Source organism: Myotis daubentonii, chromosome 4 (genome assembly GCF_963259705.1).
Source record: "Myotis daubentonii chromosome 4, mMyoDau2.1, whole genome shotgun sequence".
Classification (NCBI taxonomy): Eukaryota; Metazoa; Chordata; class Mammalia; order Chiroptera; family Vespertilionidae; genus Myotis; species Myotis daubentonii.
This window is the reverse complement of record NC_081843.1, coordinates 84,084,932-84,097,860: the sequence shown is the minus strand read 5'-3', so window position 1 is coordinate 84,097,860 and position 12,929 is coordinate 84,084,932. Positions and strand designations below refer to the sequence as shown.

At 35.7% G+C, this 12,929-nt stretch overlaps 1 protein-coding gene across 6 annotated transcripts in view; it reads left to right on the top strand.

Annotated features, from left to right (window-relative positions):
- IPO11 (importin 11) overlaps window positions 1–12,929 on the top strand; it is a 146,052-nt gene that overhangs the window by 33,362 nt on the left and 99,761 nt on the right. For all 6 annotated transcript variants that reach the window (XR_009452671.1, XR_009452672.1, XM_059694549.1 and 3 more), the window contains exons 10-15: window positions 1,838–2,030; window positions 2,705–2,857; window positions 4,362–4,405; window positions 6,674–6,764; window positions 9,478–9,525; window positions 11,095–11,200. Coding sequence is in view for 4 of the 6 variants with exons in the window: in XM_059694549.1 (XP_059550532.1) it covers window positions 1,838–2,030; window positions 2,705–2,857; window positions 4,362–4,405; window positions 6,674–6,764; window positions 9,478–9,525; window positions 11,095–11,200 (635 nt within the window). In the remaining 2 variants the exon portion in view is untranslated. The remainder of the gene's footprint in view (window positions 1–1,837; window positions 2,031–2,704; window positions 2,858–4,361; window positions 4,406–6,673; window positions 6,765–9,477; window positions 9,526–11,094; window positions 11,201–12,929) is intronic.

Genomic DNA, 12,929 nt, shown 5'->3' with positions numbered 1-12,929 from the left:
TGAACATTTAGTAAGGAAAGTTATGTTTTTGTAAGCATACATTTTGACTTTAGTGTTTAGTGACTTATTTTCTGTTTATAGGAAAATTGAGGAGAAAAACACCTTTCTATCTTGAAGCCTATAATAATTAAATTTATATACCATAAATTATACTGAATGACTCACCTTGTTGTAAAAACTCTATTTTAAATAAAATATTAGAGAAGTTGATTCCTCTAAAGCTCATTATTCTCAGGTCCATTAGAAAAAGCAGAGATAAGATAGTGCAGCTGAGCAGGATGTAGATAAAATGTAGAAGGCAATATAATATTAGGAAGTCAAATGACTGATTAGCATCATATTGAACATCTATTGAGCTATCCTGTATAATAAAAGCCTAATATGCTAAGTGTCCAGTTGTCCGTTCAACCAATCAAAGTGTAATATGCTAATGATATGCTAAGGCTTCTCAACTGCTTGTTATGACGTACACTGACCACCAGAGGATGGATGCTCTGACCAGTAGGTTAGCTTGCTGCTGGGGTCTGGCCGATCGGGATTGAGAGACATGCCCTGGAGCCCTCCCACTGTCCCTCCACTGCTGGCTAACCTCCTGCATCCCTCCCCTGCCCCAATCGTGCACCAGTGGGGTCCCTCAGCATGGCCTGCGCCCTCGCAATCTGGGCTGAGGCACCCCTCCCTGAGTGCTCAAATTTTGTGCACTGGACCTCTATTCCATTATAAAACTTCTCAGAGTCTTTTCCTTATTGATTTTTGCAGCCATTGGTGATCATGGCCTAGATTCGTTTGATAAGGGGTTACAGAATGATGGCATTCTATGATTCCCTTTACATTTATTAGCTGGAATCCTATATAATAAAAGCGTAGTATGCAAATTGTCCCCTCAGTCGGGAGTTCGTCCAGGATTTTGACCGGGAGCGGGGCCAGCCAGGGGAAGGGAGGGAGTACTTGCCAGCAGCCAACAGCCAGCAGCCGCTAGCTGCTAGGGACCCTACCAGTGTGCAAATTTTGTGCTTTGGGCCTCTAGTTCTTCAATAAAGAAGAAATCTCCCTCATCAACTATTTAATGCATCAAAATATAGTTCATGTAAGAAATGCAGGAAAATTTATTTTTTGCTTTTATTTGTTATAGCAAGTCCTAGAATAATGTCATTTTGTTCAGTGTTGTCTCATTATAATGATGAGATGCTGCAGCTTAACTCTTGTTTTTATCAGTTAACCTATGGTAAATGGGTTTTGTTTGTTATTTCTCAGAACCTGTATTAATGATCTTAAGTCAGGACTAACTGTACTTTTTATTATTTTTTAAAAAATATATTTTATTGATTTTTTACAGAGAGGAAGGGAGAGGGATAGAGAGTTAGAAACATAGATGAGAGAGAAACATCGATCAGCTGCCTCCTGCACACTCCCTACTGGGTATGTGCCTGCAACCAAGGTACATGCCCTTGACCAGAGTCAAACCCGGGACCCTTGAGTCCACAGGCCAATGCTCTATCCACTGAGCCAAACCGGTCAGGGCCTAACTGTACTTTTTAAAGGCCTGTTTTGTATATACTTATTCCTTTTGTATTATATTTAGCCATTATTATTGGTTTTTTATATTTAACCATTATTAACAAATTAAGTATGAATTAGGTCTATTTTGAACTCTATACTAGAAATAATAGAAAGTTCTAATTAAGATATCTGATATAATCCACATTATATGATGCAACTCAGGAAGTATATTATGTGTGCGACATACATATTACATGTGAAACTGCATGAGTTGTACTTATGGATGATTATATGCCTATATTAATTTGGGAAAAATATATTTTAATTTTCTTTATAGCTTTTGGACTTTTTGGATCAGCATCCCTTTTCATTTACTCCTCTAATTCAGAGATCTCTGGAATTTTCTGTGAGCTATGTATTTACAGAAGTTGGTGAAGGGGTTACATTTGAACGATTCATTGTCCAATGCATGAATCTGATTAAGATGATTGTCAAAAATTATGCTTATAAGCCATCCAAAAATTTTGAAGGTAATGCTTTACAGGTAGTTTTACTTTTTCATTTTCTTACTGTAGTTGAAGTATGAAATAAATGCTACTTTTATGTAATTTCTTTAAATTTATGAAGTCTGAAAAATAAAATGTTGCTGCGACATGAAATAGAGATAAGAATTAGAGTCTTATGTGAATGCCAGCTTTAAAAAAACCCATACAATGCATTTAGTAAGCTGTCTTTGTAGTACAATAGAAGATGAGTGGAAGCCCAGGGACTTTAAGGTTAAAGTCCTACAGTAACCACTGCAGCTCATGTTGTAGGCTGTATTTATTGGTATAATTAAAAATTTTCTCTGACTTTATTTTGTAAGAGGTTACTTCCAGATAGGCTATGATATTTGTTATATTACTTAGAATTCATCATGTGTATGTGTACCAAGATGAGGAAATCTTGTAGGGGAGAGCGAGAAACAAGTCACTTCAGTGTGGTGTGATAATATAGCATGATAGTGCACAAGCTATAGTGGTAACAAAGAAGCAAGACTCATGTGAACAGAAGAAAGAGTGTTTTTGTGGTTTGTCCATAATGAAAATGAAAATTTATATACCACTGTATCTTTTCCCATAAGGGTGTATTTTAAAATTTGGTATATAATCCTACTTGGGTAGAATTTTGTCTGTACAATTAACTTGGAAACTTATTTTTCTAGATAGCAGCCCTGAAACCCTTGAAGCTCATAAGATTAAGATGGCATTCTTCACATATCCCACTTTGACAGAGATTTGTAGAAGATTAGTCTCTCATTATTTTCTGTTAACTGAAGAAGAATTGACAATGTGGGAAGAAGACCCAGAAGGCTTTAGTAAGAATCAGTTCTTTAGTTTTCCCATGGCTTTTCTCCCCTTTTCATAAGTAGATACCATCTATTTAATTATAGGTATAGATTGTTTTTTAATACTGTATACCACTTTTGATTTGAGAATCTTGGTTTTTAATGAGTTGTTCAAATATATAGAATTTTTCTCCAGAAAGAGAGTTTTTAAATTTTTAGGTATTATGGATGTATCATGTAGTTTGAAACAAAATATAAAATTAACTGCCTGTCAGTTTCTCCTTTGTGGTTCATTCCATTATTTTTTTTAGAAATATTTACTCCAGAAAGAAATTTGGAGATAAAAATTTCTGAATTGCTGAATAGGTTGCCTATTTAAATTTTAATTTTAAATTAGTTTTTTTGATGATTAAAATATTTTTAATCATCAAAGTTATTACAATGTGAAATTTGTACATCTTTTTGTCTATTTGAATTTTAATAGTAGATCGAGAGAATAAATCTGTCAAAGTCCTTGCTTAGAAAATCGAGGAATTGAGTACTTAATCAAGTATCTGTGAATTACTTTAGTTATGGTCAGACATAGGCTAGATTTTAGCCTCTACTGATCTCTTTGGCTGAGTGCCTTTGTGTAGTTATACACATAAGTTTCCTAATATTTTAAGAATGTTTTAAACATTTTGGAAGACTTATCTTCCTTTGTCATTTAAAAACAATTTTAGTTCATAAAAATATGACTACACTGTACAGTGCATTCCTTTTTGTTTTTGCCTTTTCTCTTAGCTAAAATCTTAATGTTTCATATTGCCTTTTCTATATACAACATATAATATTATAACATGTAACACTGAATCCCATATTTTTAAAAGTCCCTGAAGTATTTTACTTTAAATGTAGGACATTTATGGAAAATGTCACTAATTCTTTTTACTTGTAAAACATGATTATTGTACCAAATGAAATGATTCTTAGGATTGTAGTGATAGTTTATCAGGTGATATTAGATATTCTGGATGGGATAAGTACTTTGAGCTTTCCTCTGTACAGAATTTTTTAAAGTACATTTTTATTGATTTCAGAGAGGAAGGAAGAGGGAGAGAGAGATAGAAACATCCATGATGAGAGAGAATCGTTGATTGGCTGCCTCCTGCAAGTCCCCCACTGGGGATCGAGCCCACAACCCAGGCACATGCCCTTGACCGGAATTGAACCTGGGACCCTTCAGTTCACAGGCCGATGCTCTATTCACTGAGCCAAACTGGCCAGGGCCAGAATTTTAATGAAAGTGAGAGAATGCTTATGGATGAAAGCACTTGATAGGTGACTGTAATGTACACAGATATAATCTGTAGCTTCTAGTAAAGAAATCTGTTAAACCTTGTGTCCCCAAGGGTTTGCTTTCAGTGTTATGTTTAAAACAATTCACAGAAATATTAAACTCATATTATTTAAAATCTTTGTTTTCCAAACTGAAATTTTTGAAACATCATTGTTTCATTTCTGTAGAGCATTATTTGTCATATTTTAATTGCAGCAGTGGAAGAAACAGGAGGGGATTCTTGGAAATACAGTTTGAGGGTAAGTGTTGGTTGAAAGAAAAATTGATAGGGAAAAGCTTAATACTTATATTAACTGTTAGTAGAGAACGAAACTTTTTTGAAGATTCCAAGCATTAAGTGGGACAGATAAGGTATTCATAATTATAATAATCTATATTTGAGAATGTTGCTGGTGGGAATGGAGTTTTTGTGGTGTCACAAGGAAAAGCATTTCCAGGGACCCACAGAGAGGATGAGATTTGGTGGCAAGCTTTATTTTTGGTACAAAATCAAAGGAGTGCCTCAACCATGTGGATCTAATAGCCACCTGGGGCTCCCAAGGAATTTGAAACAGAAACCTGGGTGCTGCCTTTGCCTTTGCCTTGTTGAAGACGAGCTTGGACTTTTTCCATGGCAGGATGGAGAGAGATGGGACATTGGGAAGCCAGGAGGCGAACTCTGTTGATATTACATCATAAATAAACCGCCTTGCCACATCACAATCTGCGTCCTTGATAGCTTTTCTTGAGCTCCCATGGAAGAGCTGTTTCTCACTGACAACAAGAGGAAAGTACTTAGTAAAGTGATGAACTTTAATCTGAAAAAAATCTATTTTTGGTTAAATTGGCAGTATGTGAACTGAATTTTTCTTCACTTTGCAGTCAAATTGATTGGGAAATAGTTGTCATTGCAGAATTACGAGGTCTTTTTTAAAGTGAAAGCTATCTTTTTTTGGTTATAATCATTTTATATTTCCTCTGAAGTATTTCAGTAATTGTAAAACTTCTGTTGGTATGTTATTTCTCTTACCATCTGGTGTAATTGATTTCAGAGACCAGCCCATTGCTTTTAGTTATAGAATGCTTTTTAAACATGCATTTATTGCCTGGCCAGTGTGGGTCAGTGGTTGAACATCAATCCATTAACCAGGAGGTTATGGCTTGATTCCTGGTCAGGGCACATGTCCAGGTTTGGGCTCAATTCCCATGGGTGGATGTGCAGGAGGCAGCCAATTGATGATTCTCTCTAATCATTGATGTTTCTGTCTCTCTCCCTCTCCTTCCTCATTGAAATCCATTAAAAAAAAGTTAAATATAAATTTATTGATAGGGCCAGCATTTAAGGAAAATTTATCAAATGTGGTCTTTGAACTATTCTTATTATAAAGACTTGTGTTTACATAATTTGCAGTTATTTTTCTAAAAATGTATATTGTATTAGTTTCATAAACGTACATAGAAAACCACAAAGATTGTAAATCAGACAAATTATTAGTGCTTTAAAACTTTTTAAAATTTTTATTTATTTTAAAGAGAGGAAGGGAGAAATGTCGATTTGTTGTTTCACATATTTATGCATTCATTTATTTTAGTTCTTGTATGAGCCCTGATTGGAGATCAAAACCAAAACCTTGTCATATCAGGCCAATGCTCTAACCAATTGAGCTATCTGGCCAGGCCTAGCTAGTGCTTTAAAATATTTTAAATAATTTTCTGCTTTAATATTACTTAAACTTTCTTTTAAGAAAAATTTTATATTAAAATATAGTATAATATTATGAACCCTCTGAGTCCAAAACCTAGTTTATCAGTTATCCAACTCATGGATAGACTTGTTTCATATAAATACATCCTCCCTCCCCAACTGGATTATTTTGAAGCAAATATCTGAGATGACACTCATTCCATCTGTCATTTTAGTGTTTATATATATGTGTGATTCTTTAACATAAAGCACAGTGCTGTCAACATTTAATTATAATTTTCTCATCTTATGAAACATCTAGTGATTTAGTACTTTAAGAATCAAAATGAATCATTCATATTATGTAGCTAACACTGTGACTTCTGCTAACGTTTGTATTTAAAGAAATACTACGCTGGTGAATTGAACTCATGAATTGTTGGTTTATGCCATTGTTAAGAAAATACATAATTTATAACACATTAATTCCTGTATAGTCATTTTATAGTACTGAATCTTTAAATTAATGTGGCTCCAGATTACTTTTTTAATTTGAAGAATTATTAATTACAAATGTAAATTATTTCCTCTGTGTAGTTTTATATTTTTGATTGCATAATGCTAAATGATTGAAATAGTGAAATAAACTTTCTATGTGTTATGAATTATTATAATTTATGTTATAAATTATAAAAAAAATATTAATCTACTTTTTTAAAGAAACACTAAGAATTGGAAACCACTAAGAGGTTTAGGATCTTAAGAATGACTACTCTTTGCTTTATTTTAGAATTAATCAATTTAATATACCATTGTTTTTGTTAAAAAATTTTTTCCTCTTCAGCCTTGCACTGAAGTACTGTTTATAGATATATTCCATGAATATAATCAGACTCTTACTCCTGTACTTCTAGAAATGATGCAAAGACTTCAAGGTGAGGTATATTTTTGATACTTTGATTTATCTATTGGTTAATGTTTAATTAAAATAGTTTGCGAGTACCTACTATGTGCAGTGCCTAATTTCCTAAGTCATATAAAGATAGGAACTTGAGAAAAACCAAATGTGTTCTTTTCTGAAGGGTGGTCTCTGGGATAGAGAACAAGTGTGGACAATTCACAAAAGGAGGCCTTGGCTAGGCCTTGAATATGATAGGTTTTGCTATTGTAAACCTAACAACAAAAGCAAAATTGCAGGCAATTAAGTTTATTGCTTGTGGAAATAGTCCATTTGAAGCATGTTGTGACAAGAGGTGTGAGAAAAGGTTAAAATAATAAATGTTAGCCTCAGAATGGTGGCCGTGGGACTTGGGAGAAGGTATTGGATTTAAAAGAGAATGATGAGACCTGGAGATTATATACTAAATGAAATAAGCCATTCAGAGAAAGACAAATACCATGTGATCTCACTTATGTGTGGAATCTAATGAACAAAATACACTGATAACAAAATAGAACCAGAGGCATGGATGTATGGAACAGTCTGACAGAGGTCAGAGGGGAGTGGGGGAGGACTGAATAAAGGAAGGGGAGGAGAGTAGCCAAAGAGCACACATAGCCCATGGACACAGACAACAGAGTGGTAAAAGCTGGGGCGGGGTGGCAGGGGCTGGTGGAGGTGGGTAAAGGGGAGGGGAGAGGGAAATGGGGGACATCTGTAATAGTGTCAACAATAAAAAAGTAAAAAAAAGTGATGAAATTTTTAGCATTATGCTTTGTACACGAGAAATTAATTATTTAACTATTAACAGGGATTTATCATTTTTGACTTTTCTGCTATGCTCTACATTCAGGGAGGAGGCATTGATCACATCTGTTTTGTTCACACATTATTCCCAGGGCCTGGCACATTCAGTAACTATTTGTTTATCCATTGACTTTTGGCAGCTAATTGACTATACTAGACAAAGGAAAGTGATCAGAAATGATCCTGAATGTTAGTCTTAATGACAGGGAAAGCAGCTTTTAGTAATGGTTAGAGAGAGCGCTTTCCTTTTGGACTGTATATAACGAACCGTGGGAGAAGAAAATACGTTCAAGGACAGAACCTGAGGCTTTCATCTTTAGGAACATGAGGACATGGAGGCCCTGCATCAAAGCTGGGTTAGAAACTATCGCAGAGATAAAAAGAGAAGGATGAGGGTAAATCCTGGAGAAGAGCATGTCAGAAGTGTCCAGTGCTGTGAGAGGAAAGAAGGCAGCAGAATCTTTGAGACAATAGATTATTTGATTGGTTGGGCTACGAATCACATTGTAAGGCAGGGGTCCTCAAACTACGGCCCGCGGGCCACACGCAAATACAAATATTGTATTTGTTCCCGTTTTGTTTTTTTACTTCAAAATAAGATATGTGCAGTGTGCATAGGAATTTGTTCATAGTTTTGTTTTAAACTATAGTCCGGCCCTCCAACGGTCTGAGGGACAGTGAACTGGCCCCCTGTTTAAAAAGTTTGAGAACCCCTGTGTAAGGGATCAAGGATTGAGTAAATGGTGATGTCAGAAAATAACAACAAGGTAATCTCTGTAGGGAAGGAGATTCCTGATCTTGTTTGTAGTAGTTAGAGGATAGCTCACTTTTTAGCCTTTTGTTACCCCCCAAAAATTAATAGTGTTTCTGCTTAAATGATAAACTGAGGGGAAAATGAGCTATCAGCCAAGTTTTACTGTGGTAATTTTTAAAAATAATTTGAGTGTTAATTGTGTTTTCATATGAAAATGAAAATATATTTTGATATCTAATGTACAGTTATTTACTAATTTCTTAATGCAGGATTACAGATTTAAAAATTCAATAACATTTATACCGTTTCAGTTACCTTTTCTGTTGAGCTTGGAACATTATTTCTGTTTTCTCCTATCCATTTTATTTTTTTAAACCACTGAAGGGAAGTGGATAATCTATTTAGGTTATACTCTAATAAGTTGCTGGATGCTGGTAAGGTTTTCATTGATTTCAGAGTTTAGTTCTTTTTCTAGTTCTGGACTAATCTGATTATTTAGGGCAGTATTTATTGTATCTTATTAGACTAGTGAGCTTAGGAATTCATATAAGAGCAGAAAAAGCTTTGATAAACTTGTTAGAAATCTTGCTATTCTGAAGAAATGTACTTATTAAGTAAACTGTGTTTTTCATGTCTTTACCATGGCATTCTCTTTTCTGGATGGTACTGCATTGACTGCCAACTTTATATTTTAAAGTTTCACATTTGAACTTTTCATTTTATTGTCACTTTCATAACCTTTTTTTTTTTTTTTAATGTTTAGAGTGTACTGTGTTGATTTCCCATTCTCGTTCTTTTTGGGGGGAGGGAGACTCATTTTTTAAATTTAAGAATTTTCTTATATAATCAGGTATAATACAATAGTTAGCAATGTGTGACATATATTTTTCTGCATTGTTGCTTGAAATAAAATTGTATAAATGTTATATGTTATGTGTTTTTTAAATTGCAATGTGGCCTTACATGTACCTGTGTTCTCTAATGGTGATGATAACAAAACTTCGACTTTCCCTAAACACCTGTATGTATATTTAATATTATAAAATATGTTGTGCTTAACTGAATCAAGAAACTAACAAATTGGGTTTAAATAAAATATTTATTAATAACTAACTTTATTTACTTTTACTGATACTTATTTTTTCAGGGCCCACTAATGTGGAAGATATGAATGCACTATTAATCAAAGATGCTGGTATGTAGAACTAAAGTGGTTTAGAAACATTTCTTTCTTCAGTAAATAATATGTCTGTTTTGTGGCAGGTGTTATGCTGGGAGTTAGGATATAAGGGTACCTAAAATATTGTAACTATCTGGTGGGGAGATAACCAAGCAAGCAGACAACTGATTATAACATAGTGCCAGTTGGTTAATGCTAAAGTAGGTGATAGTTAGGTAGTACTGTGAAAAAAACACAGGTAGTTTTTTGTGTATTGCAAAAGACCCTAAAGAAGTGTAATATGAGAACACAAGAATAAGTGGGAGTTAGCAGAGGAGAGAGTGGTGTGGGAAGACTGTACAGGCAGAAGCAGGAGCATGTACAAAAGGGAAAAGGAGCGAGCACAGTTATGTTTTGAACTGGGAGTATTTCAGCTTAATTGAAACATAGAAGTTAAGGGGTTTGTGAGAGATGAGACTGGAGAGAGAGTAAGTAGGGATCAGATCATAAAACATTGGTACTCATTTGGAAGCAGATGCTCTTCTATAATTTTTATACTTTGACTTAAATATTTTAAAACTAGGGGCCCGGTGCACGAAATTCGTGCACTGGGTGTGTGTGTGTGTGTGTGTGTGTGTGGGGGGGGTGTCCCTCAGCCCAGTCTGCCCCCTCTCACATACTGGGAGCCCTCAGGCGTTGACCCCCATCACCCTCCAGTGGCAGGATCGGCCCCTTGCCCAGGCCTGAGGCCTCCGGCAGAGGTGTCAGGCCTGGGCAGGGGACCCCCAGCTCCCCGCGGTTGCAGGCTCCGCCCCTGCCCAGGCCTAACGCCTCTGGCTGAGGCGTCCGGCCCGGGCAGCGGGGACCCGCAGCTGCAGCGGCCCCGCGATCGTGGGCTCCGCTTTAGGCCCAGGCAAGGGGCCCCTAGCTCCTGGGACTGCCAGCTTCGACCGTGCCCAGCTCCCGTCGCTGGCTCCACCCCTACTTCCTGCTATCACTGGCCAGGGCGGCAAAGGCACCTGATTCTCCGATCATGGCTGGGGGGCGGGGCAAAGGTGGCCCCAGGGCCGCCTTTGCCCCGCCCCCCAGCTCTTAGCTCCCCCCTGGGTTTCCGATCACTGTCAGTGGCAGGGGGCTTCTTCCTGCTTTCCGTTTCGCCTCCCTGCATTGTGCCTACATATGCAAATTAACTGCCATCTTGTTGGCAGTTAACTGCCAATCATAGTTGGCAGTTAACTGCCAATCTTAGTTGGCAGTTAACTGCCAATCTTAGTTGGCAGTTAATTTGCATATAGCCCTGATTAGCCAATGAAAAGGGTATCGTCGTACGCCAATTACCATTTTTCTCTTTTATTAGATAGGATAAGTGTAATTTTCTGTTTGAAAGCACTAGGATTATTTAGGAAAAACAGAATAAAGTAACTTAATGCTTAATGTTTCTAAAATGACTATTTACATAATTTTTATGATTAACATATTTTACATTTCCCTTTATTAACTCATCACATGTTTCCAAGTAGTTCCTAACACTAAGTTTCTTCTAAGGGCACTTGCATTTGGCTCAGTATCTGATATTTAAATTTTTTTCTTAAATCTTCTCCTTAGTGTATAATGCTGTTGGATTAGCGGCTTTTGAGCTGTTTGACAGTGTTGATTTTGATCAGTGGTTTAAAAACCAGCTTCTTCCAGAATTACAAGTCACTCACAATAGGCAAGTATAAAACTGTGTTCATTATACACTTATTTTACCATAGTGATTTTCTCATGAAGATAAAGCAGAAAATTTGCTTTAAAAAATTCATGGTATGTCTTAGCTGATAGTGTCTAGTGTAGAAAGGCATAAGACTTGTGAACTTTATGTACAAGCAAAACAGTTCGTTATTATGTTTTTTTATTTCAAATGTGAATTGCAGTATTTATGAAGTATTTGATATTAGATAAGATAGTTTGTATAGGAAAGATGAAATTTTAAACAAAGTTTAGGGAACTGGAGGTCTCCGAATTATAGGAAGAAAATATGTATGAAAGGAAATCATTTGGAGACCTAGCAAAGGGGTAGGTCTAGTGTCAGAAGTAGTCTAACCAAAGTTAGAAGGAAAGGATGAGATCACACAAAGCATGCTACAAATCTTGGGAGAGGGTACGGTAGGATGTGAAGATACAATGGCAAAATGCATTTGGACACATTTAAGTATTTGCCTAATTATTTTAATTTTGGGTACTGAGTGAGTAAATTTGAAGGTAAGCGGTCTTAAATAGTTTTTATAAATTTTTTCTTAGCTTAATATTATAGGCTTAAAAAAAGATTTATTTTTGTAGATGTAGTGCCCATCAGAATGTCTAGAATATAGTTATACATCAGTTAACATTTCTTGAGTACATTAATGAGTGAATAAGAAGGCCATCCATATATGGATCATTTTATGGATATTTACACCCATAGAATTGTAGATCTGGAGGTACTTTTAAAGTAATTTTGATCAGTAAGTAGCTACTTATTCATTCATTCAATTATTCAATCATTTATTCAGTCAACAAATATTTTTTAATATATATAAAGAAATATATTATTGATTATATTATTAAATAATATATATGTATATATTATATATATGTATATATAATATATATACATACATTATTGATTTCAGAGAGGAAGGGAGAGGGAGAGAAAGAGAGAAACATCAGTGATGAAAGAGAATCATTGATCTGCTGCCTCCTGCACACCCTCTACTGTAGATTGAGCCCACAACCCGGGCATGTGCCCTTGACTGGAATTGAATCCAGGACCCTTCAGTCCCCAGGCCGATGCTCTATCCACTGAGCCAAACTGGCTAGGGCAACAAATACTTTCAACATTTGGAATTTGCCATTTCCTGTAGAGCCAGTGGTGAATAAGATGGATTGTGATGATTCTGCTCTCAGGGAGCTAGTGAGGCTTTGATAGAGAGAAAGTCTTCAGCAGGGAGACAAATGTGCAGTTTGATTGTCCTTACACCCTAGAGCAGTGATGGCGAACCTATGACACGCATGTCAGAGGTGACACGTGGACTCATTTTTTTGGTTGATTTTTCATTGTTAAATGGCATTTAAATATATAAAATAAATATCAAAAATATAAGTCTTTGTTTTACTATAGTTGCAAATATAAAAAAAATTTCTATATGTGACATGGCACCAGAGTTAAGTTAGGGTTTTTCAAAATGCTGACACGCCGAGCTCAAAAGGTTCGCCATCACTGCCCTAGAGGCTATTTAGTCTAGACCTGTGCTGTCCAGTACAGTAGCTAGTATATGTGGCTATTGAGGACTTGAAATGTACTTGGTGCAATTGCGGAAATTAATTTTAATTAATTCAAAATTAAATACCAATATAAAATATGTATTGATCACATGTTGAAATGATAATATTTCAGATGTATTGAGATAAAAATACTAAAA